This window comes from Lepidochelys kempii, chromosome 11 (genome assembly GCF_965140265.1).
Source record: "Lepidochelys kempii isolate rLepKem1 chromosome 11, rLepKem1.hap2, whole genome shotgun sequence".
Classification (NCBI taxonomy): domain Eukaryota; kingdom Metazoa; phylum Chordata; order Testudines; family Cheloniidae; genus Lepidochelys; species Lepidochelys kempii.
In genome coordinates this window covers 78,904,224-78,930,826 of record NC_133266.1, presented here as the reverse complement: position 1 = coordinate 78,930,826, position 26,603 = coordinate 78,904,224, and the positions used below count along the sequence as shown (strand labels likewise).

At 52.1% G+C, this 26,603-nt stretch overlaps 1 protein-coding gene across 3 annotated transcripts in view; it reads right to left on the bottom strand.

The window, feature by feature from the left end:
* KMO (kynurenine 3-monooxygenase) overlaps nt 1-26,603 on the bottom strand; it is a 45,937-nt gene that overhangs the window by 13,314 nt on the left and 6,020 nt on the right. For 2 of the 3 annotated variants that reach the window (XM_073306961.1, XM_073306963.1), the window contains exons 2-10: nt 26,190-26,259; nt 20,216-20,313; nt 19,075-19,164; nt 18,188-18,236; nt 14,808-14,895; nt 13,515-13,680; nt 11,577-11,648; nt 9,415-9,536; nt 1,061-1,208 (exon numbers count right to left, since the gene is read on the bottom strand). In XM_073306961.1, the coding sequence (XP_073163062.1) occupies nt 1,061-1,208; nt 9,415-9,536; nt 11,577-11,648; nt 13,515-13,680; nt 14,808-14,895; nt 18,188-18,236; nt 19,075-19,164; nt 20,216-20,313; nt 26,190-26,259 (903 nt within the window). Of the gene's footprint in view, nt 1-1,060; nt 1,209-9,414; nt 9,537-11,576; nt 11,649-13,514; nt 13,681-14,807; nt 14,896-18,187; nt 18,237-19,074; nt 19,165-20,215; nt 20,314-20,880; nt 20,983-26,189; nt 26,260-26,603 lie in introns of those variants that run through there. The other variant, XM_073306962.1, reaches the window with a different exon arrangement.

Genomic DNA, 26,603 nt, shown 5'->3' with positions numbered 1-26,603 from the left:
TGGGGCCCAAAACTGGACACAGTACTCCAGATGAGGCCTCACCAATAGAGGGGAACAATCTTGATTGTTCCCAGCTTCTCATCCACTGTAATCCCCAGGTCCTTTTCTGCAGAACTGCTGCTTAGCCAGTTGGTCCCCAGCCTGTAGCAGTGCCTGGGATTCGTCCATGCAAACAGACAAGATCTCTGGCCCAAAGTGGGTCCCAATCCTTGGGGAAGGGTAGGAAGGACTTTGGCCCCATAAAACTGGGTGTTCTGGTTCTGAGCAGAAGGCGCTATGAACTTGTAACCACAGGAAAACCCCTGGGGAGGTAGGAAGGACTGTCCACCAGCCAGGATCCTTGTTGGAATCAGGGGGTGATCTCTAGTGGCTTATTACCATGTGTGTAGGGCTTCTATTGTTTTAATTTTCTCTGTAAGGCTTTTACCTTAAGAATAAATGTACTTGCTTAGAAAGAGCTGTGTGGTAACTGAACTGGGGCCATTTCACTATTTACCACCTCTGAAGAGAAAAGTAAGGAGAATTCACAATGTAGGTAGGGAGCAGGCAACCTGGAAATACCCGGCTCAGGAGGGAGAGAGGCACCGGTCTTCATGCAAGAGAGGCAACAGCAGATGTCTAAGAGTGGGTGTTCTGGATGCCTCAGAAGGGAAATTCAGGTGCAATTGCCCTACACTGTGACAGTCTACCTGAAAAGGGAAGATGCAGCCTTCTGGCCTGAGCATGCATGATCAAATGCATTTCCCTACACCGCTATCCCGACATCCAGCAGCAGCTGAAGATACAGGTGCCTCACTCTGAAGACTTAGTGACTCTGCAGGGAGCAGAAAGAACCAACACACTTCATAGAGGTCCCCCAGCCTATCAGGGCATCTCAGTCTTGTGTGGATCCAGACCCAGTCAACTCCTCCTCCTCCTCCAAGCCTCAAACCCGGCAAGACCCAGGGCCAGCCAATCAATTGTGTAAGCAAATGGAACCAACTGGAGCTAAATGTCTGAACTCAAAAGAAGTGGCTTTTTGGTCACAAATTATGCAGGACGTTAGGAACAGCAAACTCACAGCGTTCATGCCTTGTCCATAGAATGGTACCACGGCGTGGGCGGCGTCTCCCATCAGCACACACCGGGAGGTGATGTGGTATGAAGAGCACTTCACAGAGATCATGGCCTGGGGTGGCAGCAAAAAGTAATCACGCTGCAGCTCTTGCCTTCAGCCAAAACAATAGAAAGTTTGCATGAAATGTGTGATGTCATCATTGGAGACGAGAGAATCAGTCATCGATGTAATACGTACTGTGCCAGGATTCGAAATCAAACCTTTACATTGGGGTACTTGTGCTCAAAGTTGTGGGAAACCTGAACAGCTAGATCATTAACTTCAACCCAGGGGATTAAGCAGCCGCATGCCGCAGAATGTAATGGTAATTTAATGGAGGCAGACATTTGCTGTTCCCCATCAGGTAGTATATTACTATACAGCTAGATATTCGTATTTAACACTATCCCTCATGTTTGTGGTCCTGCTTACACTGCATCCCTTTACAGCAGTGGTCTCCAATCTTTTTAAGCACAAGATCACTTTTTGAATTTAAGAGCAACTCAGGATCTACCCCCATTTCCCCAAGGTCCCGCCCCTTCCCTGCGGCCCTGCCCTGCTCACTCCATCCCCCCTCCCTCGCTCTCCCCCACCCTCACTCTCACCAGGCTGGGGCAGGGGGTGCGGGCTCTGGGCTGGGGCCGAGGGGTTTGGAGTGTGGGAGGGGGCTCCGGACTCAGCCTGGGGCACAGGGTTGGGGTGCAGGAGGGGGTGAGGGGTGCGAGCTTTGGGAGGGAGTTTGGGTGCAGGAGGGGGCTCCGGGTTGGGGTGCAGGAGGGGATTTGGGATGCGGGCTCTGGGAGGGGGCTCAGGGCTGGGGCAGGAGGTTGGGTTGCAGGAGGGGGTGTGGGGTGCAGGAGGAGGTACTGGGGGTTGGGGTGCAGGAGGGGTGTGGGCTCTCGCCAGGTGGCACTTACCTGGGGCAGCTCCCGGGCAGCTCCCAGACAGTGCATTTATTAATATGTTGAATAGGACTGGTCTCAGTACAGACCCCTGGGGGACACCACTATTTATATCTCTTAATTCTGAAAACTGACCGTTTATTCCTATCCTTTGTTTCCTATCTTTTAACCAGTTACCGATCCATGAGAGGACCTTCCCTGTTATCCCATGACAGCTTACTTTGCGTAAGAGCCTTTGGTGAGCGATCTTGTCAAAGGCTTTTTGAAAATCTGAGTTCACTATATCCACTGAATCACCCTTGTGCACATTCTTGTTGATCCCCTAAAAAAATTCTAGTAGATTAGTGAGACATGATTTCACTTTACAAAAACCATGTTGAATTCTTCCCCAACAAATCGTGTTCATAGAATCATAGAAGATTTGGGTTGGAAGAGACCTCAGGAGGTCATCTAGTCCAACCCCCTGCTCAAAGCAGGACCAACCCCAACTAAATCATCCCAGCCAGGGCTTTGTCAAGCTGGGGCTTAAAAACCTCTAAGGAAGGAGATTCCACCATCTCCTTAGGTAACCCATTCCAGTGCTTCACCACCCTCCTAGTGAAACAATTTTTCCTAATATCCAACCTAGACCTCCCCCACTGGAACTTGAAACCATTGCTCCTTGTTCTGTCATCTGCCACCACTGAGAACAGTCTAGATACATCCTCTTTGGAACCCCCCTTCAGATAGTGGGGGGCTGCTGTTAGGATACAGATATTCAGGTCTATCTCTAAAGGCCTAAGAATTTAGGTGTATTCTTATCACTTAGCTAGTTATAGAGGTACAAAACAAGATCAAAATCACAGTCTGCCTGTTTATAGGCCTTCTCTCACTATGATAGTCTAAGGGCATGTTCTTAGGCTAAGGTCTCTGGCTAAGCAGCAGAGGTAGCCATAAGCTGGGAAGTACATGGTCACATCCTTACATTCCAAACTGGTCACACTGAAATAAGGTGCTATTGGGCTGTTAGGAATACAATCCTGTCCTGATAATGCCTGTCACCTCCAGAGAAAGGGAAGAGCCTAGAAGATGTAAATGTAAAGTAAAAGTAAATGTAAAATGTAAATGTAAATGTAAAAGTAAACTTAGTTTCATAGCATCCTGTCTGGCAAGAACTCACTTACCAATAGCTGGGATGTAAAATCCTCATTTCTTTCTTGTTCTATCACTGTAGTCTCCACTTCCCTATTGTTTGTCTGTATAATCTCTGTCTGGTTCTGTGATTGTCTCTGTCTGCTGTATAATTAATTTTGCTGGGTGTAAACTAATTAAGGTGGTGGGATATAATTGGTTAAATAATCATGTTACAATATGTTAGGATTGGTTAGTTAAATTTCAGGAAAATGATTGGTTTAGGTATAGCTAAGCAGAACTCAAGCTTTACTATATAGTTTGCAGTCAATCAAGAAGTAAGGGGGGGAATGGGAACGAGGAATGGGATAGGGAATGGGGGTGGGGGAATTGGAATCATGTTTTGCTAAGGGGGGAATGGGAACAGGGACACAGGCAAGGCTCTGTGGTGTCAGGGCTGGGAAGGGGTGATACTAAGGCAGGAAACTGGAATCATGCTTGCTGGAAGTTCACCCCAATAAACATCAAATTGTTTGCACCTTCAGACTTCGGGTATTGTTGCTCTCTGTTCATGCGAGAAGGACCAGGGAAGTAAGCGGGTGAAAGAATAAGCCCCCTAACAGCTGCTATCAAATCTCCCCTCACTCTTCTCTTCTGCAGACTAAATAAGCCCAGTTCCCTCAACCTCTCCTCATAAGTCATGCGCCCCAGCCCCTGAGGGAAGTGGCCAGGGCAGGGACTGCAGTCTGCCACTGAGACCAGTGGCTAGAACCTGGTCTGCAGCCTGCCACTGAGGCAAGTGGCTGGACAGATGACTGCTGGCCCCTGGAAAGGGGGAGGAGAAAACCGAGTGGGGCACAGCTGAAGGGCTGTGTCCAGAAGAGGACACCGTAGTCCTGAGAGTGACACAGGTCCTGATGACTGAAGCAACAGCGGCGAGATGCCAATAGATGAAGGCGCACCGGCAAACCAGAGCTAATTCCCACAACGGCCAGAGGAGGTGCCATGGTGGTGAGTCCTGCCCCGTCACACTCCGGTTTAGGAATCTCCTTCATATTCTCAGCCGTGAAGACCGATGCAAAGAATTCATTTAGTTTCTCCGCAATGGCCTTATCGTCCTTGAGTGCTCCTTTAGCATCTCCATTGTCCAGTGGCCCCACTGGTTGGTCTGCAGGCTTCCTGCTTCTCATGTACTTAAAAAAATGTTTGCTGTTACGTTTTGTGTCTTTGGCTAGCTGTTCTTTAAATTCTTTTTTGGCCTTCCTAATGATATTTTACACTTTATGTGCCAGAGTTTTTGCTCCTTTCTATTTTCTTCGCTAGGATTTAACTTCCACGGTTTAAAGGATGCCTTTTTGCCTCTCACTGCTTCTTTTACTTTGTTGTTTAGCCACGGTGGCACTTTTTGGATTCTCTTACTATGAGTTAGGTGGGAGAGCACCTGTTTTCCCCAGCTCGGGAGCCACTAGCAGAGACAGGCCCCGCCCTGAAGCCTGCATTTAGGCACCCAACTCTGTGAGGGAAGTGGGGCTTTGCACGCACCTCTCTTGTCGGCATCTCCCATTGGCTTGCTGACGCAGCGCCCGCCTTGCGTGTGGCCTTTTATGGACGCCCGCCCCAGCGCCTGTCTCTCCCTATGTGTCGTGTAGGACCCTGGGTGCCTCGCTTGGGCTGTGGGAATTGCAGGACGCTCCTGGGGTTTCTGAGGCCCCTGGAAGTGAGGCGTGGTGACACTGAGCACTGCAGTGCCTACTCCTACTCCCAGAAGCTGCCCCCATCATCTTGATGGGCCTTCGCACCAGGACCCACTGCCCTGGCAGCCTTGTCACCAGTGCAGCTGATGACTCCCGAGCGCAGAAGGAGGAGGGTGCGCTGGGCCAAGCACCCCAGTCAAGCAAAGACACCCACTGTGGCTGAGGTAAGTCCTGAGGGGGCCCTGCTGCCCCCAAGAGGAGGGGAGCCTGTGCCAGTTCCCGAAATATGCCATCGCAGGCTGGCCCATGGGCCCTCCTGCACTGGGAGATCTGCCCAACTCAGGAGCGGGTGAGGGACGTTGCCAGTGGGGAAGGAGGGTCCAGTGGTTAGGGTATCAGGCTGGTAGCTGGGAGATCCAGCTTCAATACACTGCTCCGCCACAGGCTCTCTGTGTGACTTTGGGCAAGTCACTCAGTTTCTCTGTGCCTCAGTTTCCCACCTGTCAAAGGGGAGCTGTGAGGATAAGCACATTAAAGATGGCAAGGCACTCAGATACTGCGCTGATGGGGGCCTGCGTTAGGCTTATACACCACCCGGGTCCTGAGGGCTAATGGGTGCGTCAGCCCGCAGCTAACCTAGCCCTTGGCACCTAGAGGGGTGTTAAGTAGGTCAGTCACCAGGGCCACCTGGAAAGGAGACCGACTTCCATACAAGGCCGGAAAGAGTTCCTGGAGGGAGGCGGTTGGGTGGGCGTGTCTCTCAGGGGATGGCTACAGCCATGGGAGGGGTGTTCTGTCGCTGTGGTAAATCCCCTCCCATGAGAGGCCGGTGCTAGGCTGACTCTCTGCCAACCCAGCGGTGTCTGCTCTGAGTTACCTCTTCAGGGGGGTAGGTTTCCCCTGAGGGACGGAGCTAGGTCAGCCAAGTTTTAGGTAGAGGCCAGGCCTGGGAAGGAGCAGAGTAGCTGGGCAGGACTGACGCTCCAGCCCAGGAAGAGCCAAAGGGTTGAGGTTTGGGATCTGTTGGAGGACTGTGAGTTGTGGCCTGGAGGGAGGGGTGCAGTCCCAAAGCTCAGGGAGCCTGAGGGGGTACAGGGACAGGGGTACAGGGCCTGGGAAGGGCCTGCTGACGAGGTCTGGTAGGAAGAGGCCCAGGGAGGTAGCAGGGGATGGGTTTGAAGAGACAGACAGTGCCTGCTCACTGCAGGGTTCCTAGGCTGGAACCCAGAGGGGAAGGGGGGCCTGGGTCCCTCTACCAGCCGCCAGGGAAGGTGGCATGAAAATCCCCCTGATACAAGGGGATAGGGACTTCTGAAAGCCCTGGGACGAGAAGGTGTTTGGGGCCTGGCTCTGGGCCCTGTGGTTCTAAAACCTGATGTGAGGGTGTTGGACTTTCTGTTACCCTGAATGGACAGGGTGGAAATAAAACATGACCTGGCTGGACAGCCAAATCACGAGGAGGGGCAGCAGGGTGACCAGACGTCCCGATAAAATTGGGACTGTCCCGACATTTAGTTGTTTGTCCCGCATCCCGACCGATGTACGGTCGGGACGCCATTTGTCCCGATATTTTGCTTCGGCGGCACTCCGGCTTTTATTTTTTTTGCTTGGGGCAGCAAAACCGAGAGCCGGCCCTGGTGGGGGCGTGAGCCTGTGGATGCCCCCCCCCCCCCGCCATGTGTCCTGATATTTTGTTCTTGTCATCTGGTCACCCTAAGGGGCAGACCACTGCAGGGCAGAGCAACCACAGGCCAGGGTGCTAGAGAGGAAAGAGCTGCTACCCCATGCTCAGCCACCAGGGGGTGCCCCAGCCATGAGTCGACTCTTCCACACGGCCAGGTAGGTCGAAGGGCGGATAAGGGGCCAGTTCTGAATCTGCCGGAGAGAATCTGGCCTGGTTACAGCTCCCCTGATTCTCATGACACACCCGCCCCAGCAGGCTGCTCTGGCTTGCACCAGCTAATGGGACCCTAAGTGCAGCTGGAGCCCATAACGCCCTTTCTGCTCTGGGCTGAGTGGAGTGGATGGTGCAGAGGGCAAGTCGGGCATCCCTTATGCCGGGCGGACTCTCGGCTGCCTTTTGGCCCCTTTGTACCACCTGAGGATCACAAAAGGGATGCAGTTGAGAACCGGGCCCATTGTCTTTTCCACAGGGCCCCTGCCTCATTCAGTGCTCAGGGCAGACTCTGCTGAGGGAATGAGGCAGGAATTCAATGCTTTGTTTTATTCATGTTCTTCAGTGTGTTGTTTCTGCCTCGTTCCCAGTGCACTAGTGCCCCCGGGCTCTGAATACAGAAATATTCATTCCCTCATTCTCTGAGGAGCTTCTCTTGCCACTCGTCACCACAGAACCTGAGTGCCTCCCCGCCACTGCGGGAGAAAAACGAGTGGCCAGTGTGGAAAATGTTCTCTGATGAAGTAACTCACGCTCTCCCACTAGTCTCTCGGGAAGGCAGCTGTGTAAAGCTGGAGACTGGTCTGTAGGTGGCAGCAAGGATGCACATCACACTGACTTCTCTGGAAATCAGGGCCCAGTTAGGGGATATTGGAGTCAGCGACAGGTGTCACGTATCTCATTGTTCTGCTAGCAAAAGGGCAATGTCAGGACCAGCCCAGCGGGATTTAAAAATGACACCTCTGATAATCAGCCCTCAGGGGGTCAAACTGGCCACCCAGCGAATGAGGAGCACGCAGTTAGTGGCCACCGGTGACAAGGTTGGTTTCACAGCATCACGCAGAAATTCTGTGGCAGGGTCAGAGATGGAAGCCAGTTGTCTGAACCATAAGACTGTCCCTTCTCCTCTGGCAATCCCTGACTTACTCACTACACACCTTCCAACTTCTGCAACAAATGAGACAGGGTCCTACAGGCACCAGCCTCCTTCACTGCACAGCCCGGATTCAGTCCTGAGCAGATCCATCCTTGGGCACTGAATGAAGCAAAGGTCTTGTTGCAAAACGGTATGTGATTGTGTAATAATGACTGTGTCGTAATGCACATGCACAAGGGGGATGAATTAAGGTGGCTCAGCGACCTTAATTCTGGCATTTCCTACCTTCGGAGAGCTTGACTTTGCAATGTTCTTTGGACATTGGTGGGTTTTGTATGTAATTGTGCCAGAGTGGCACATGTCCATATGAATTGTGTTCTCCACTTCGTATTGTGTGCTGAACTTGTCTAAACTTGCCCAAGGCAGCCTATTGAATGGCATTCCAGAGAGCTGCACTGCCCAGAAAAGGAGTTTCACAGAAAAGTCACTAAGACCACAATCTGGGGTTATCAGCTTGACTGGCTCTCAACTACTGGCTCACCCCTATGGATCAATGGGCTTTTCTACACAGATGGGGCAAACGTGACTGGGGAGGGGGCTGGAACCTTCTCACTGAGCACATGGTTAAAAAACAACAGACTCTATTTAAGGGTGGGGTGCCGCTGACCATCACCACCTGCAAGCAAGAGACACAGGAGAGGAGGAACTCTGCCTAGCCTGAAATATGGAGACACCTTGGACTCACAGGAGGGGTGAGATCAGTCTGGAGTACCTCAGAACTTTTATTTTCTGAAGACCTGTAACTCATTAGTGCTTACGAATACAATGACGGTGGTTAAGCCAGTCCTTGGCTAAGCCCTGTTCCTTGCTTTCCTGCAATGTTGTCCCTGAAGGGGTTAAGCTAGAAGCCAGAGTGACCACAGGAAGGTGGAGCTCTGGGGGGCTTGGGAGATCTGAGGCACTGGTTCCAGAGGCTGGAGCGGCTGGAACCCCGAGTTCCATGTCTCAAAGATGGGCTCAGAAAAGAGGTCAGAGCCTGGGACTGTACGTTATGGACCCAGAGCTGGGAATGGGGACTAGACTCTGCCCAGATCCAGCTACCTTGGAAGCACATGGGACCTTGTGGTTGGGTCTGCTTGCTACAGACTGATGGCCCTACGCTGCAGTAATGGGCCAGGCTGGGACAGTGACTTTCTAGGTTTTCAATAAAGGAAAATGGACAAAGCAGACATTCAATCATGTGCAGCCAAATGGCCCTCACACGTGTTGTCACCTAGGGCCTTCAGATCCAGAGCTCCGACCTCTACCATTGAGCTAAAGCATTAATTGTTAGCAGTAGGAGGCTGTTATCCCCAACATGGTCCAGTGGGGTATGTGACATACACCTGGCCAGTCACTAGAAGGATATGTGATATCGACACCTGGCCAGTGGATTACGTAACTGGTAGATTTAAGTTGAATGCTGGGAATCAGAACTCCTGGGTTCTGTTTCTGGCTGTGAGAGTGGCATGTGGTCTAATGACTACAGACAGCATAGCTTATCACCTGGTGAAGGGCAGCCTGACCTTCCATCTTGTTATGCCAGTTGGAAGTACAAATCAGACTTCAGTCTCTTCTCCTACCCATCCGTTCTGCAATATATCTGGTGTCTAGAGAAATACAGAGCTCCACTCCCAACGAACCTGTAACGTCCTGTACTTGTCACTTGAGGCAGAGTCCCTGCTGATCCGCACTAGAGTATGAAGTCACCAGCCCCACGTGAGCACTCGAGTGCTAGACATGTGCTTGTTGCTTTACGGCAGTGCACTAATTAACAAAGAAACACCAGAAATAACACTTACGCTCCTATGAGGGGAATTGAATCCGGGAAGTAGGTTTGGAAGAAATCCAGCACTTGATCGCCTGTCGTGAGCCGTTCAAAATCCTCGAAGGGCATGAAGAGCGTGCAGGTGAACGACTTATCCTGTGGGTTGAAAGGGAAATGCAAAGAGATGCTGAGAGGGTCGAGATGAGCCCTGTGTGCTTGGAGATGCAGCACAGAGCTCAGCTGGTGACCCAGCGAGGGAGGCAAACAGCTCAGCTTGGAAAGGGGGTGAGGACTATGTTCTGGGCCAAGGTGTTCGAAGCACCGCAGGCCGGCAGAGGTACTCTGAGAAAACGAGACCCACACGCAGCTAAGCAGCGATTTATTGGCTTTATTGAAGGTTAGTGACACACCCGCAACGGGGACTCCAAGCGTTGCTGTCACGGAGGCGGAGAAGCCAGCACACCGGAGCTGTGCCTGGGACGGAGTCTGACGAAGGGGTGAACAGCGAGCCATAACAAGCAGTACACAGAAACAGCTTGTGAATATATAATTAGGTACTTCCCTAAAGGGGCTTTCCGCTACCTGGCAACAGGCCATGCAAGGCAGACACAACCGGCCTAAAACCCGTTCAAGGTGGTTCTCCATGGCCTGCAGTGACCGGGCGGCCTCGAGAAAGCGGAAGTTCCCTAGCTAGGCCGTAACAAAGTCTTCCGCAGTCCCTTACAGACTGCGACAGCTGCCCCATTTCCCGTCTTGCTTTTGTCATGGATTGTTTGTATCCTCATAGCGCCCACAACGGTCTCGGCATGCACCAAGTGCCGAGGACAGGCCTGTCCCCGAGCACACACAAGCCGCAGACAGGGAGGAAAGGGGGGAGAAGGAGCTAGAGCACAGATTGGTCATGGCCATGACTTGGTGGGGCAGGTGATGGCGGGTGCGGTACAGGGGAATTGGGGGTGGGTAGAGAGTGGGAGAAGTGGGAAAGGAGGGAGTGGAGCTCAGTGCTGGAGTGTATCAGTGCAGGGATCCGCTGGTGAGGCTGGCAGGAGGAGCATGCTGTCCTGTGCAGCAGGACGGGGGAGGCCTGTTAGGGAGGGGGCACTGGAAAGGCCCAGTTTGTTCGCCAAGCCTTCTGCCAGTAGGATGGGCTGGCTCTGGCTTGCTCCTGCCAAAGTCAGTGACCAAACTGCATTACTTCCAAAGGAACAGGAGCAGGCCCTTTGCTTTTGTCTGCACCCGCATTATGGAGCATTCTCTTCACCCATGTGCCAGGGGCTGGAATCCCCAGCAGACCCAGCTACCCAAAGAACATTTATCATTGCACCAGGTGTACATTGCACCAGGTGTATCATTGCACCAGGTGTATCATTGGACCTGGCCGTCTGCCCATGTGCATTCATGGTCATAGCTTTTCAGGGCAGGAGGGAGCACTCTGACCTTCTGCGGAGCACAGGTCATATACTGAATGCAGCCCTCTGGAGAGCAGCTTGGACCTCGTCTCCATCTGCCTTACTTTGGAGTAAGGGAACTGAACCTAGTGCCATGTTCCATAATAGTCTCAGCCCCACATTCTGGGACCTGGCACCATTGCCAAGTTCACCAGAAGGGTTGGTGTGAGGGTCCAGCACAGGGAGGCAGCAGTCGGGGGAGTTCTGACATTGCGGGCATTTGCCATCAGGAGTTTCTAAAGAGGAGTTGGGTTAAAGTGCCGATGAGCTGCAGGGAGGATCCAGGCTGTATCTGCATGGGCTAGGTGTGTCCTGCCAGCCTCTGTGGGGCTGCTGTTTCCACTTCCTGCTGTTCCTCCCCCACTCGCGTATTGCTAGACCGCTTGCTAGCCGTGTGTTATGCACTGCCGCCAGGCCCAGCTTTGTGTCAATTGGGGGTCAGGCCCTTTCACACAGGGTCTGCACTTTCCTGGTCTGTTCCACAGAGGGTCAGATTGTGGTTGGCCTTTACGTGGGAATGGGGCACAACCAGGAGAGACCTCTCCCCACCCCATCATGGCCCCAATCAGCAGCAGAGCACGGATTCAGTCTGTGAGCCTCCCTGGGTTAAAGAGTCCACCCCGCTCACCATGGCAGCGCTAGGGTCTGTGTATCTCCCCAAGCCCCCTCCTGCCCCCAGAGCTTCTGCAGGAGCCAGGCCTGGAGCCGTCCCTGTGCCCTGAAAGGAATGGCCGTGGTGGGTTCTTACCAGGTTAGGCAGCGCAATCATCATGAAGGTGTTCCTGGGCCAGATGTGAAGGTAATTCTCTTCCATGGCAAACTGAAAGGAAGGGACTGGTCAGTGTCTCTTTAGCAAGCCCATTACCCACAGATCAGCCCTGCAGAGAGGCAGGCAGGGTAGACGGAAACTGCACCATTTCACAGGTGGTAAAAGCCTTAGCAAGCTGGGTTGTTTCCCCATCATCCCCACCCCACTCACTCCTGCCTCTTCCTTAGGGTTGCCAACTTTCTAATCGCACAAAACCGAACACCCTAGCCCCGCCCCCTGCCCCGAGACCCCTCCCCTGCCCCTTCTCGAGGCCCCGCCTCCACTCACTACATTCCCCCTCCTCGGTGGCTCACTCTCTCCCACCCTCACTCACTTTCACTGGGGTTGGGGCAGAGAGTTGGGGTGCGGGAGGGGGTGAGGGCTCTAACTGGAGGTGCACGTTCTGGGGTGGGGCTGGGGATGAGGGGTTTGGGGTGCAGGAGGGGGCAGGCTGGGGCCAAGGGATTCGGAATATGGGAAGGGGCTGCGGGTTGAGGCAGTGGTTTGGGCTGTGGGAGGGCATATGGGCTCTGGGCTGGGGGTACGGGCTCTAGGGTGGGGCCGCGGGGGCTGGGGTGCAGGAGAGGGCTCTAGGCTGGGGGTGGGGCCGAGGGAGTCTGAGTGTGGGAGGGGACTGCGAGTTGATGCTGGGGGTTGGGGTGCAGGCTCTGGGGTGGGACTGGGGATGAGGGGTTCAGGGTGTGGGAGGGGGCTCTGGGCTGGGGCAGGGGGTTGGGATGCAGGGGAGGGTGAGAGCTCTGGCTGGGGGTGCAGGCTCTGGGGTGGGGCTGGGAATGAAGGGTTTGGGGTTCAGGAGGGGGCTCCAGGTTTGGGGGGGCTCAGGGCTGGGCTAGGGGGTTGGGGCACCGGCTTACCTCGGGCGGCTCCCAATCAGTGGCACAGCAGGGCTAAGGCAGGCTCCCTGCCTGTCCTGGCTCCGCACTGCGCCCCAGAAGCAGTGAGCCGCAGGTCCAGCTCCTAGGTGAGGTGGGAGGCTCCACGTGCTGCTCTCGCCCACAGGCACCGCTCCCCCAACTCCCATTGGCCGTGGTTCCCAGCCAATGGGAGTGTGGAGCCGGTGCTTGGGGAGGGGGCAGCGCGTGGAGCCCTGTGGGGCCCACCCCCCGGCCTAGGTGCCAGACCTGCTGCAGCCCCAGAGCCAGGACCGGTAGGGACTAGCCCGTCTGAGCGCCGCAGCCCCACCGACCGGACTTTTAACGGCCCGCTCGGCGGTGCTGACCGGAGCTGCTAGGGTCCCTTTTCGACTGTCGAAAACCGGACGCCTGGCAACCCTACTCTTCCTCCATTTGCTATCATTAGTGCCCCGCCCTAGTGGTGTCCTAGACTGTCTGCTGACATCACCACTTACTGGCTTCCCAGAGCCACAGCAGCACTCCCTTCCCTTTTCCTTCAGCATCAGAGACTGACTGCAGGAGCCCTCCCCCAAAATGAAAGGAGCTGTCGGTTCGGTGAAAGCTGCGTCTGATTCCAAGCACTGGTGGGAGAGGAGGGCGTGCAGAGGGGCATCGGTGGGTTCTAAGGTCTCCCCCCAGGGATGCTCGGGCATTGAGCAGAGCCCAAATACTCACTGTTTGCAAGTCCTGTGCTAACAAGCAATTGCCTTGTGCTACCACCTGTTTTAAAGCCAAGATTAACTGGTTCTACCAGCTCTTATGGATCCTGTGATAATCTTGAAAACAGGGACATTGCAGTGATGTCTGCCTGAGTCTGCAGGGAGCCTGAAATAATAGCTCTGAGAGGCAGGACCAGCCCCATCCCTCCCCCAGAGCCAACATTCTTAAAAGGGATTTCTAGAGGGTTGCTGTGGCAAGGACCAGGGTGTTACAGCAGAGCACAGGATGGAGGGCGGCTACTTACGTCCCCATCCTTGGGTGGGATGGTCAACTCCATGTACCCATGAGGAATGTACACATGGCTGTAGTTAAAGCAAGTTTGCCGCATGAACGGCTTTCTGACTGTAGAAAAGGCTCCATCACATCCCACAATGAGGTCACAGGTGACTTCCATGGGTGTTTGGTCAGGTCTGAAAAACAAGAGAAACTATTAAAATGAGGCTGCAGGACTTTGGCCTGGACCAGTGAACTCCCACAGCACCAGTGGCCAGGGTAGATGGGCCGTTTGCTCTCTGCTGAAGAGGTGTCTAAGCACTCTTTTGGACTTGATTTTTGGGTGCTGTGTTTAGCCTTCAGGTGTATGAAGAGACTGTCTGATCAACGTAGATTTTATAGAGTTCAAGGCCAGATGGGGCCATTGAGCCTGGCCGCCTATCACAGGCTGTTACATTTCACCCCGATACCTGTCCTGAGTTCAGTGACTTGAGTTAGACCAAAGCATTTCAGGCCTCAGGAGACTAAACTCCTGTGTGCCACAGGCAGTGACCAGGGGAATGCGAGGTGCCACGTGTACCCAAGGCCCTGCAGTGGACGAGGTGACATGCCCAGGTGATCCCCGCAGGCAGCCTCTGCCCCATGCTGCAGAGCAAAGCGTGGAACCCCAAGGTCCCGGCCATCAGTTAATAAGCTCTGGGGGTGGAGTAAGGACTTAGTCTGTAGGTTATTAAAGATGGTGTTTGTGAACTAGTCTCCACAGCTTTGTGTAAAAGGCCTCTGTTTACAGGGTGACCTAGTGCTGACAGCAGCCGCCAGTGTTTCAGGGCCATGCGGGGCCATACGATACGTCACGCTCAGCTAGAACAGGGTGTATCTGAATACCCAGACAGACACCGCAGCCACCTTTGCGCAATGGCCACCAAGATCCCCTCACAGGAGAACAAACACATCATAAATCTGACGGACTGGTTCAACGCTGACGGTGCCGGGGTGTGATCCAAACCTGCCAGGTCACAGAAACCAAGTCATCACCTTGCCTCAGGGGAGACTGTCTAGCCAGGACATGGATGGAAAACTAAAGGTGGCAAGACAAGCATGTTTGTTACTTGCACAAACAAATAAATCCATGTGTCTGGCTCATTGCTGATGTAGATGCTTTGGCACTTTTAAACTCTTCATGAAAACTGCTGCAATGTCTGAGTCTTCACAAACCTGACGTCAAGGGTCAGCTCAGAACAGCCTTGCCCAGTTGTTTGTTTTGATTAATTATTAGGCAAAAGCTCTCTGAAGAGAGCACTCTCAGGGATGGGGCCTGCATTACCCTTGTAAGGTTAATAGCCCTGATTCAATGTGGCAGCGGAGCAGCTTGTGTCCAAAGTACAACTTAGCGTTGGGGTACTTCTCAGCAGCTGTGAAGAGAAGAGAAGTTTCAATGTAATGGATTTAGCGAGCCCACACAGCTATCCCAGAGAGCGCCCTTTTCATCTCTTTGATCAAATTAGATTCCTTCTGTGGGCGGGGGCAGGGAGGGAGCGAGATTTTATGGTTAAAACTTGTGAAAAGTATTTACTAAGTGCAATACATCAAGGCAAAATATTCTTGTTCACCGAGACAATGGTAATCTTCAGATACCGCTATGACTCCTGTCCCTGCAGCATAGGAATCATCACAGAGACTGGGCCTGTGTGACCCCCCAGCAGCCAACGGGAGATATGTGCATGCATCCAAGGGCAGAATGTGGCCACCCAGCTGTACGGCTGACACGTAACTACTTTGTAACATGCTGCAAGTAATGACTTTTTTCCTAGTAATGTTGTTAAATCACTCCATGTTGCACTCCAAACTCAGTGTTCAGTTGGACTCAGTAGAATGCAAATACACTGAAGAGATGGGTTATTTAGCTTTCCTGTCAACTTTCCCCTTATTTATACACAAAGCAGATAATTAGGAACAGTTCAAATTATCTCACCCAATCTTCAACATCACACACCATCAAAATCCCCCGTGATATCAGCTGTTTTTCAATGAACGTCTAATCTGTGGGCTCAGTTTCCATGTGCACCAGGATGCTCTCTCTCAGAGCTAGTGCTCTGGAAATCAGTCCTTAAAACAAATTTACATATCAGAGCCACATTTGTTTTAAATGCTGCTGCTGGTTTCTCCCTTACATCCCCATCTTAAAATGTGTTCTAGGTGCCAGACCAGAACGCAGGGAGTTTGGAATCCTAAAGCCGACTTCCACAGCAGCCACAGAGTGGGAGTGAGAGCCTGGCCACATAATTCAGGGCCAAATGTTCAGAAGGACCTGCTAATTCTGGCACCCAGTTTGAGACAATTAGGCAGCCCCAAAATGAGGCACCCCAAAGTTTGTAGCAACTTTTGTAACATTGGACCTTACTCTCTCTAGTCCAAGTTTGTTCCTCTGTCAACTGAGCACAGTGTTTTCCTACCATAGAGGTGTGTTGGGGGGTTAATGTTTGTAAAATGCCTTTCGACTTTCAGATAAAAAACACTCTAGATAAGTTTTAAGTATTATTCGAGACGTGTCTTCAAAAGCTACATGTTAGTCTGTACTTGTAGACTCTGTTAGTGGCTTCTGACTATCGTGAAGAGACCCAGAACTCTTGGAGAACCAGAGCAGCATTTCCAGAGGAAACCATGGAAACTTAGCCCACTTAAAACTTAGATCAACCTAGCTCTGTAGCTCAGGGGTGTGAAAACTTTACAGCCCTGAGTGCCCTAGTTAAGCCAACCTAACCCCCCCCCCACACACACACACACCCTGCCCCTGTGTAGACATGGCTAGGTCGACAGAAAAATTAATCTATTGACCTAGCGACTGCTCCCTGGGGAGCTGGATTGCCTACACTGATGGAAAAACCCCTTCAGTTGATGCAGGAAGCATCTATATTATGTCTCTACAGCACCATAGCCTTTAAATTAGGGCTGTCAATTAATTGCAATTAATCACAGTTTTAATCACACTGTTAAACAATAGAATACCAATTGAAATTTATTAAATACGTTTGGATATTTTTTGACATTTTCAAATATATTTATTTCAATTACAACACAGAATACGAAGTATACAGTGTTCACTTTATATTATTATTTTAGATTACAAATATTTGCATTGTAAAAATAACAAACAAAAGAAACAGTATTTTTCAGTTCACCTCATACAAATACTGTAATGCAATCTCTTTTTATCGTTAAAGTGCAACTTACAAATGTAGATTTTTTTTGTTATATAACTGAGCTCAAAACCAAAACAATATAAAGGTTTAGAGCGTACAAGTCCACTCAGTCCTACTTATTATTCAGCCAATTGCTAAGACAAACAAGTTTGTTTACATTTATGGGAGATAATGCTGTAAACAAGAAGCGGGCAATGTCACCTAAAAGTGAGAACAGGTGTTCGCATGGCACTGTTGTAGCTGGCATCGCAAGATATTTACATGCCAGATGTGCTAAAGATTCATATGTCCCTGCATGCTTCAACCACCATTCCAGAGGACATGCTTCCATGCTGATGATGCTCATTAAAAAAATAATATGTTAATTAAATTTGCGACTGAACACCTTGGGGGAGAATTGTATGTCTCCTGCTCTGTTTTACCTGCATTCTGCCACATATTTCATGTTATAGCAATCTCGGATGATGATCCAGCACATGTTGTTTGTTTTAAAAACACTTTCACTGCAGATTTGACAAAACGCAAAGAAGGTACCAGTGTGAGATTTCTAAAGATCACTAAAGCACTCGAACGAAAGTTTAAGACTCTGAAGTGCCTTCCAAAATCTGAGAGGGATGAGGTGTGGGAAGCATTCTTTCAGAAGTCTTAAAAAAGCAACATTCCGATGCGGAAACTACAGAACCCAAACCACCAAAAAGGAAAATCAACCTTTCTGCTAGTGGCATCTGACTCAGATGATGAAAATGAACATGTGTCAGGCCTCACTGCTTTGGATCTTTATTGAGCAGAACCTGTCATTAGCATGGAAGCAAGTCCTCTGGAATGGTGGTTGAAGCATGAAGGGACATAAGAATCTTTAGCGCATCTGGCATGTAAATATCTTGTGACGCCAGCTATAACAGTGCCATGCAAACATCTGCTCTCACTTTTAGGTGACATTGCCCGCTTCTTGTTTACAGCATTATCTCCCGTAAATGTACACAAACTTGTTTGTCTTAGCAATTGGCTGAACAAGAAGTAGGACTGAGTGGACTTGTAGGCTCTAAAGCTTTACATTGTTTTGTTTTTGAGTGCAGTTATTTTTTGTATATAATTCTACATTTCTAAGTTCAACTTTCATGATAAAGAGATTGCACTACAGTAGATGTGTGACGTGAATTGAAAAATACTATTTCTTTTGTTTTTTTAACAGTGCAAATATTTGTAATAAAAAATAAATATAAAGTGAGCACTGTACACTTTCTATTCTGTGCTGTAGTTTTTGAAATAATATTTAATTTTGTAATTTTTGTAATATTTGAAAATGTAGAAAACATCCAAAATATTTAAATAAATGGTATTCTGTTATTGTTTAACAGCACGATTAATTGCGCTATTGATCTCGATTAATTTTTTTTAATCGCTTGACAGCCCTACTTTAAATCCTTGGTCCAACCCTAGATTTTCTTAGGTAGGACAAAGTGAAAAGGGCCTAGGAGCACTCCATAAAGGCCAGGACACTTACCTGTTAGCAGCTCTTTGTTTAAATTTGCTCTGTCCACAGAGAGAATGTACTGCAGGGAAACAGTTTTAGGAAGTGAGTATTTCTGAAGCATTTTTTGCAAAAAATGTTTGGAGGATGACATGATAGGCAGCAGTCCTGCAAACACTGACATGAGTCCTTAACTGTAAGCACATGAGCTGTCTTGCTGAAGGTGAGACAAGGCTCTGAACCTTCTCCAGTTTTTCAACCAGAACTGGACACAGTCTTCCAGCAGTGCTCTCGTTGCTGTGGGGGGCAGTGGAGGGGGCAGCAGGGCTGGGGGAAGGGAATGCTGGGTGAGGCAGGGAGGCTGCATGTGGGGAAAGCCGGGAGGGAGAATGTGGTGGAGCAGAAAAACCGGGTGTCAGGGCTGGTGGCTGAGAGGAGATGGGAATGGGGTGGGCCCCCAGGTGGGATTGCAAGGCATAGGGAATTGAGGCCACGTTTACACAGTTGGATTGTGAGAAACAAACCATTGGGACAGTTTTTGTGAGGACCCAGAGGAGTTAAAATATTTGTGTTTTATGGTTATAAAAAACATTACAGTGTCCCTTGGCCACAAGATATTTTTTGCATTAGAGGCAAAATAGCCAAAATATGTACTTTGTTCCACCATTATGGTGCTAATGGTGTACAGTCCCTTCCCTGAGGGCTCAGAGCACAGCCCCAGCCAGACAGGGTGCAATGGAAAATGCAGAGAGGGGGATAAGGAAGGTTTTGTGCATAATTACTCTTAACTCACTCCCCAGGGCATCCTTTCGTCCACACACGCTGGATGCGATCACTGAGCATTACACATTGCTGTAACACCGGTCCGGTGAACGTAAACAAAGGCCCCTGCCCCCAGGGCATGTGTGGAAGGAAAATACCTGGCTCTTTGTTCCATAGGGGATGGAATATGTTTTTCCCGAGGGCGTGTGTATCCTCCTGGCCCGCATGGGGATGCCTTTGGCCACAATCTGAAATCAAAAGGGAAGAGACTTCCATTACCTTCAGCTCCAATAGTGAGGCTGAGGGGCCAGTGTGTGACTCCCTGAAGCCCACTAAGTCCAATGGGGCCTAGGCCCAGCCCAGCGAGTCAGGGATCCCTAATCCAGCCCTGGCAATGTGTGATGTGCTACGCTATAAAACTGCTGCAGCTCACTGAGACAATTAGCTGCCAGCTCCTTCTAATAAGAATCCCTGGCAAGTTGGTTTGGCCAGAAAAGGTCCGTAAAGCCCCCAGCGCCTGTGTGGGAATCCAAGCCAAGGTGCTGCACTGGGGTATGAGCTGTGTATGACCTGGGCTTTATTCTCCCCTCAGATCTGAAAGGGCACAAGCCTGAGCAGCTGCAGTTAGACCCCACGCGGCAGGGGCAGGGCTTGCAGTCAAGCGGGCTGTGCGGAGCTCATGGCACGCTGCGGGCCTGAGCCAAAGCCCAGTGAGGTCTGTGGAAAGGCTCTGATTTCCATGGCCTTTGCAGCAGGCCCTGGGCTGAGGATATATGGGAAAATTCAGCTTTATCCTTGGATGGCTTGGGGCCTAGACCTGAAAATCAGCCCCACTGTTCTGCTCCCTAGCACCACTGCCCACACCTGGCTTTCTAGGGATGATGCTTCCACTGACTGCATCGTACTTGCCCTCCCCCCATCCTTACTCCTCTGAGGGCTCTCGGCCCAGATAGCCGCCATGAAGAGCCGGTGCTCTCTCTCTCTAGGTCCCCTGGCACGACAGCAGAGCGCCAGCTGCATGGCCTCCCCGCACGCCTGCTCCAGGGGACACGGGACTCGCCCTGCCAGGCTGCCCGCACCTTGGCCGCGTGCCCTGCAGCAGAGGAGTGCCCGGCGTGCAGGAGAAGTGGCGATTATCTCAGGAGGCCGTGCCAGTGGACGGCTTTGGTGTGTTAACGGCTCCCGGGCAACGTTAGGGAGAAGCACAGCTACGGCCTGTCCCTAGGGCTTGGAGCTGTCCCGGCCGGCCAGCAACTGAAATGAAACCTGTGCTTGACGAAAGGTCGGCAGTGCGGCTACCTGCTCTTCCATCCCAATGGCCTTGAGGGCCTGGCGTCCTCTGTGAGACAGCGCCAAGTTTATGCTCCTGCCCCGAGCAGCTCTGGCGACGCGTGTGTCTGAAAGGAAACAGCAGCTGCGGTTTGTCCCTGGGGCGGCCACGGCTCGTGCGCAGAGGAAAGCCTGTGCACGCGGCCGAAGGCTAGCCAGGCAGGAGTCGAAGCAAAAGCTTTACACTAGCTTCCCATGAGAGCAGGCGTTTATTTACGCACAGCTTCACAAGACTGAGGATCCTGCAGCAGCTGGCGGCAGGCCTGGTGGTTTGCTCCAACGCCGTGCCGGAGACATGCGCATGTGACCTGAGGGGGCTGGGACATGGCAGGAGCCTGGCCTCCACCAGGCTTTCTGCCTCCCAGGCCAGTGGCACCTTCCCCCACCCCTCCCAGGGAGAGGCCGGCACATCCCTCGCTTCCTGGAGGGCAAGTGCATCACCTACGAAGGACCTGACCTTGCCCCCTCGACACCAGCCGAGCGGTACCTTACCCCAGGACTAGCCCCATGGAACGCATGGCGTTACTCTCAGGACAAAGGGCCACTCGGCCTGAATAAGGCGGCAGACCTGGTCCCAGGCAATGGAAGGACTCATCACTTCAATGAGCGTCGGATCTAGCCCTTAAAGCATGTACGTTTCACGCTGCTGTGTGAGGTGGGCCCGATCCTGCAGCCCATGCTTGGCCCAGGTCCCAGTGGCTCCAGAGGGAGGTTGGCTGAGTGGAGCTGGTCAGCAGAGGCCTGTTTTTAAGGTGAACGGTCCTCTTGAGTCTCCCATTGAGGAACCAGAGTAACACCCCTGCCCCCCCCCCCCTGTGACCTTGGCTCTCTGAGGGTGACCAGTCCAGCGACGCTGGAGGGCCAAAAAGGGCGCAACAGAGATTTGGGGTTGGCTTTGCTTCACGAGTGTTGCTGTAATTTCAAGTCAGTGACGTTGCTTGCTTGTTTTCCTTTCGTGTGCCTGGTGCCTGAGCGAGGTACCAAAGGCGCTCCCAGACTGCAGCACCAGCCCAGCGCACCCCGGCGTGAGTCAATTCATTCATTGCTCTGGATCTGTTTGAACTGTTAATTTTTGACAGCTGCACTGTTAGTGGTAAACCACCTTTCTGTGTGTCATTTCTTACAGCAGCAGGTGGGCCCTCCCTCCACAGCTGTGGCTGGAGCCGAGTAACCGGAAAACATGAAAGCCTGGATGTAAAAACCAAGTTCTCTTTTATGCTGCATTCAGTGTGTCCATTTCCTCTGCAATGCAGCTTATACCAGCAGAGCTGAGAGCAGCCAATGAACATCTGTGCTGCTCCCAGCCCTATGGGAATGGCAGCTGCTCTCCTGGACCTAGCTCAGGGAGATGGGCAGAGGTAGGTCCAGGAGAGCAGCCATCGTGGAGAGTGGTCTCTGAGGCCTGCCCAGGGCAGAAGCTATGCTGAAAGGGACCCTAAAGGGAGCTGGAGAAGAGCCAGCCAAGACAGCATTTGGAAAGAGTCCATTGGAAGAGCTTAGAGGTGGCAGGAACAATAGCTAGGCAGGGACACTAGCCTGTGATTGAATGCTGAGGGGAAGGAGCCACCAGCCCCATCCCAGCGATGCAGCAAAAAGAAGCAGCATTACACAGGCTTGTTTAGTTGTTTGTAAGGGTGGCTGATCAGCAGGGATAAAGCAAAACCAAACCAAACCAGCCTCACTTCCTCTTTGGTTGAATGTACACTGGGAGATCTCTGTCTCAGAGTTTCTACTATGTTGTGTTCCAGTCACATATGACGCATCCTTTCAGCAAAGCATACCGAGAGCTGTTCACAGCTGTCAGTGCTGGGCTCCACTAGCCGAATTACGCAGTCTGGGGGCAAGCGAGATCACTGTGCGGAACCGCTCCAGGCTGAGGGTAGAAGTCCTTTCAAACTCTTTTACCAAAGAGGTACAGCCCTGTGCAGAGTCTTTGTGCTACTGAGGAACGGATTCAGAATGGGTTTGGTGCCCCCGACATCCTAATCCTCTGTCAGTGTCCTACAGTGAACCTGGTGATGTTCTCAGGCAGTGTGGGGATAGAGGGGCAATTTGGGGCCAATCAATGGTGGGGCCCATCAGGTGGTTCTGTATCTTTACCAACACATTGACACCTTGGCCTCGAAGCTGGGCACTTAGGCTCCAGCATGCCCTAGGAGAGCAGAGAAGAGTCAAAAGCTCTGGGAGCCAAACCAGCTTTATTAACTCCCCTGGATGGACGAGCCCCTGATCTTTGCCTGGATTAGGTGCTGGTTAAACATTTGTGGTGTCTTCCGTGTTCACACCCAGACTGAAGCATGCCTGGCTAAGTGTGTTTGTCTGGAGCACCCTACATGAATACTACAGTTTCAGGTGAGCTGGGAGACCAAATGCTAACGTGTGCTTGGTGTTATTTACGTGCAAGTCGAGGTCACCCAGCAGCAAGAGCAAGGGCTGTGCACACTTCCCCACATAACTGCCAAGCTGCCTCAGCCCTGACTTGCAGCATGTCTTGTCCACCGTGAGCAGCGTCCAGGTACAGAGAAGTGGTTCTGGAACATGCACAACGTTAACTTGGACAAGGATGCAACAAACCTAGCGTTGTTTTTGCAACCTAGGGGTGTAATCCTGCAAACATTCGGTACTGAGGGGTGGTGCTGTGAGGAGCGCCACTGAAGCCTGAAACTGCCCCAGTAAAACGAATTATGCTCAGTGGGAAGCTTTGTGAGGACGTATGACTCTTCCGCTGACCTGGACTCTTCCTTGTGAAGGAGAAGCAGAACAGCATGTCATGGAGTTCCAGTGGACGTGATTTTTAAGTCAACTTCTAGTTCCTGGTACAGGAAACCCAAACCAATAAATATCCCACATATATTTTTCCAGTCTATTCTGACTGCCTTTAGCACTATATACCAGTATAGGTGTCCATTAGCAAAACGTGTGGTGTGACCATACTCCACTTTCCTAGCTTTGCTTAATGGCTTTTAAGTAACCAGTAACCTTTGCAATTTTTTTGGAAATGAACCAGGGTAGTGCATGTGTCTGCCTCTGGGGGAAGGGGGTTCCCTTCCTCAGCAAAAATAACCTGAGCTGCTCATACCATCTCCAAGGACGAGGGTGTGCACGGGGCCCTATTTCTTGCAGCTTACCTTATGCTGGACCATCAGCTGAGGCAGCACTGCCAGGAATTGCAAAAACCAGGGTTTTATTCATATCCCTCTAATATTAGCTGGTCTTTTGCCAACCAGCTAGATGCATGTATGGGTTATAGCACATCTGTGAGCCTTTAGGACGGGGTGGGCAAACTTTTTGGCCCGAGGGGTTGCAAAACTGTATGGAGGGCCGGGTAGGGAAGGCCGTGCCTCCCCAAACAGCCTGGCCCCCACCCCCTATCCGACCCCTCCCATTTCCCACCCCGACTACCCCCCTCAGAACCACCGACCCATCCAACACCCACACCCCCCGCTCTTTGTCCCCTGACTGACCCCTCCCGGGGCCCCCCTGACCCTAACCACTCCCCTGGGACACCACCTCATCCAACCCTCCCTGTCCCCTGACCTCTATCCACACCCCTGACCCTAACGGCTCCCTGGGACCCCACCCCCTATCCAACCCCCCCTGCTCCCTGTCTCCTGACTGCCCCGACACCTATCCCTACCCCTGCCCCCTGACAGGCCCCCCGGGACTCCCACACTTATCCAACCTCCCTGTCCCCCGTCCCCTGACCGCCCCGCCCCCCAGAACCTCCACCCCATCCAACCGCCCCAGGCTCCAAGTCCCCTGACTGCCCCCCAGGACCTCCTGCCCCTTATCCAAAGCCCTGGCCTGGCCCTGGCCTCCTTACTATGCCGCTCAAAGCAGCATGTCTGGCAGCCATGCCGCTCAGCCGGAGCCAGACACGCTGCCGCGCTGCCCTGCAGGAGCACGCAACCCCGCTGCCCAGAGCGCTGCCCGCATCGTGGCATGGCTGCGAGGGAGGGGCTGGGGGCTAGCCTCCCTGGCCGGGAGCTCAAAGGCCAGGCAGGACGGTCCCGCGGGCCGGATGTGGCCCATGGGCCGTACTTGGCCCACCTCTGCTCTAAGTAAGGGGACTGTTGCCCCCTTACTAACATTCAGTGGGGGTGTTTTGGTTGCTAACTCCCAGTACCAAAAGGGGAAGGGTCGATGGGAAACGAGGACCCTGAGACGGACCGTCCCCGGGGGCAGTGGGGAGAGGCCAATGCTCCAGGTCAGCCTGATGGCCAGGGCGGGCAGGCTAATGATGGAGTCAGGAGGCCAGGGAGGTCCCATCCTCCGGGTGACCTGGAATTGCCTGGGTCAGACAGAGTGGGGCCAGCTAAGGAGAGAGCAGGGGCCCGAGCTGAGCTGGGGAGCAGAGGCGGGCCAGCCAGCGGGGCAGAGACACAGCCCAGGGAGAGCAGACCCTGGGCTGGGAGCTGGGCTGCAGCCACAGAGCCAGGTGTGGTGAGCCACTGGGGCCAGGCAAGGCGGGCCTTGGGCAAAGGGCCCAGCGCAGAAAGACACCGCCAGCCAAGGGTCCTTGCAGGCCCGAATGGGAGGGGGATCTGAACCCGACGGGGGGCTGACTCTCAGAAGAAGGGTCCCACCCCCCAAAGCCCAGAGGGGTGTGGCCACCATCAGAACAAGTGTCCGACCGGCAGCATCCTTGCGGCACAGCCAGGGCCTGAGAAGGGGCCTGGGACTTACAAGGAACCAATTGTGAACGGCCCTGACGTTCCCGAGACATGGTTTGTGATGTTCCCTGCCACAGAGCGGGGTGATGTGTTTTCCTTTCATCTTTCCCATTTTTCTTTTTAAATTTTTTAAATTAAATTAATTAAATTAATTGCTGATTAAATAAACTGTATTTGCTTTAAATTGTATGTAATGATCAGTGGGTCAGAGAAGCGCCCAGTGCAGAGAGTACCCCGGAGTGGGGACACCCGAGCCCCTGTCCTAGGTGACCGCAGTAGAGTTGGGGGTCGAGCCCCCCAGGAATCCTGGGCCCAGCCTTGTCAGGGTTACAAGGACTCTGCCAGACAGGAGAGTGGAAGGGGAGTCCTCAAGGGCAGGGAGGCCACTGGGTAAAGGAAGTGGGAGCGAGGACTCAGATCCTTTCGCTAGCCCACTTCACCGGGGTCGTGCAGACACCAGGGAAGTTCCCCACAAGAGCGGGACTATTCCCCCGCTTACATCTAGGAAGATCCAAGGTTAGCTCTTGGCAGTGTAAAGACTTCTTCGGGTCCCTGCTGAAGTTGAGAAACTGACTCAGCGGTACTGGGTATTCATTCACATGTATGACCGTATCCTCTTTTTTCCTGATGCTTTGTGTATATGAGGCTTTAGTCACCGTTACCACTAGCCTCGTCCTTAGCAAAAACTTGTTAAGAGGGTTTGTTACCTTTAAAAGTTAAACACAAGCCCTGGGCGCAATAACTTCCTCTTTCGGTATCTGTGCCTCTTGCAGCTCTTTCTCCACATAGCTTTGGGACTGAGGGGAATGGAGCACTCAAACCTTGCGCAACCTTCAGCCTTGACAAACCCAGGGCGTCAGCAAATATTCTACAGCGTTAATCATGCACTGGCAAGCTTCTGGGACAGCTTCTGCATCACTATACACATCCTGTAAGGAGCCCAATTGTCAGACTTGGGCGTTCAAATCAGCCCTTACCATAGGTGCGTAAAAAGAAGGGCACCTGTAAGTTCTGAAAGCTGGGTTCATTGTGTTACCTGCATGCACATTCAGAAAGGCACATTGCAGAGTAAATGCTAGCGTTTCAATCACATGTTCCGAGTGAAAGCTAAGGAAATATTCTAAAGACACATTTTCAGATTCTGTTTGTTCCACAGCCTTTGCCCATAACATTCCTTTCCCCCCTCCCCACCTCACCCCTTTTTAGGAGCTGGTGGAAATAAAGAATTGATCAGATTAGTAATTGTGTAATTATAGTAAGACTGGGCTCACCTTCTCTGGCTTCATACATATCAACTTGGAACCCTCTTCTTGCAAAGAAACAGACATTTAAAGCACCCACCTACAAGAGAGTTACAGAAACATGTTACAGTTATAGAACAATTTCCTTGCAGAGACTCTGAATGTGCTTTCCAATTATAAACATGTAGCATCACTGACAGGCAGCTTCTTATAGAGGGGACGGTGACAACCAACTGGTACACAGCTCAGCAGGAAACGGGGCATCTTGACCATGTACCTGAGAGATGTCTTCTTCTAGGAAAAGGGCGCTAGAATCCCTAACATGCATACAGGGTAGCTAGGACTTGGTGGTCAAAGTTCCCAATCAAAGATCCCTTCACACTGAAATGTAGGCCTTGTCTACACTCAGGCACACACACCCCTGATTCAGCAAGCATTGTAACT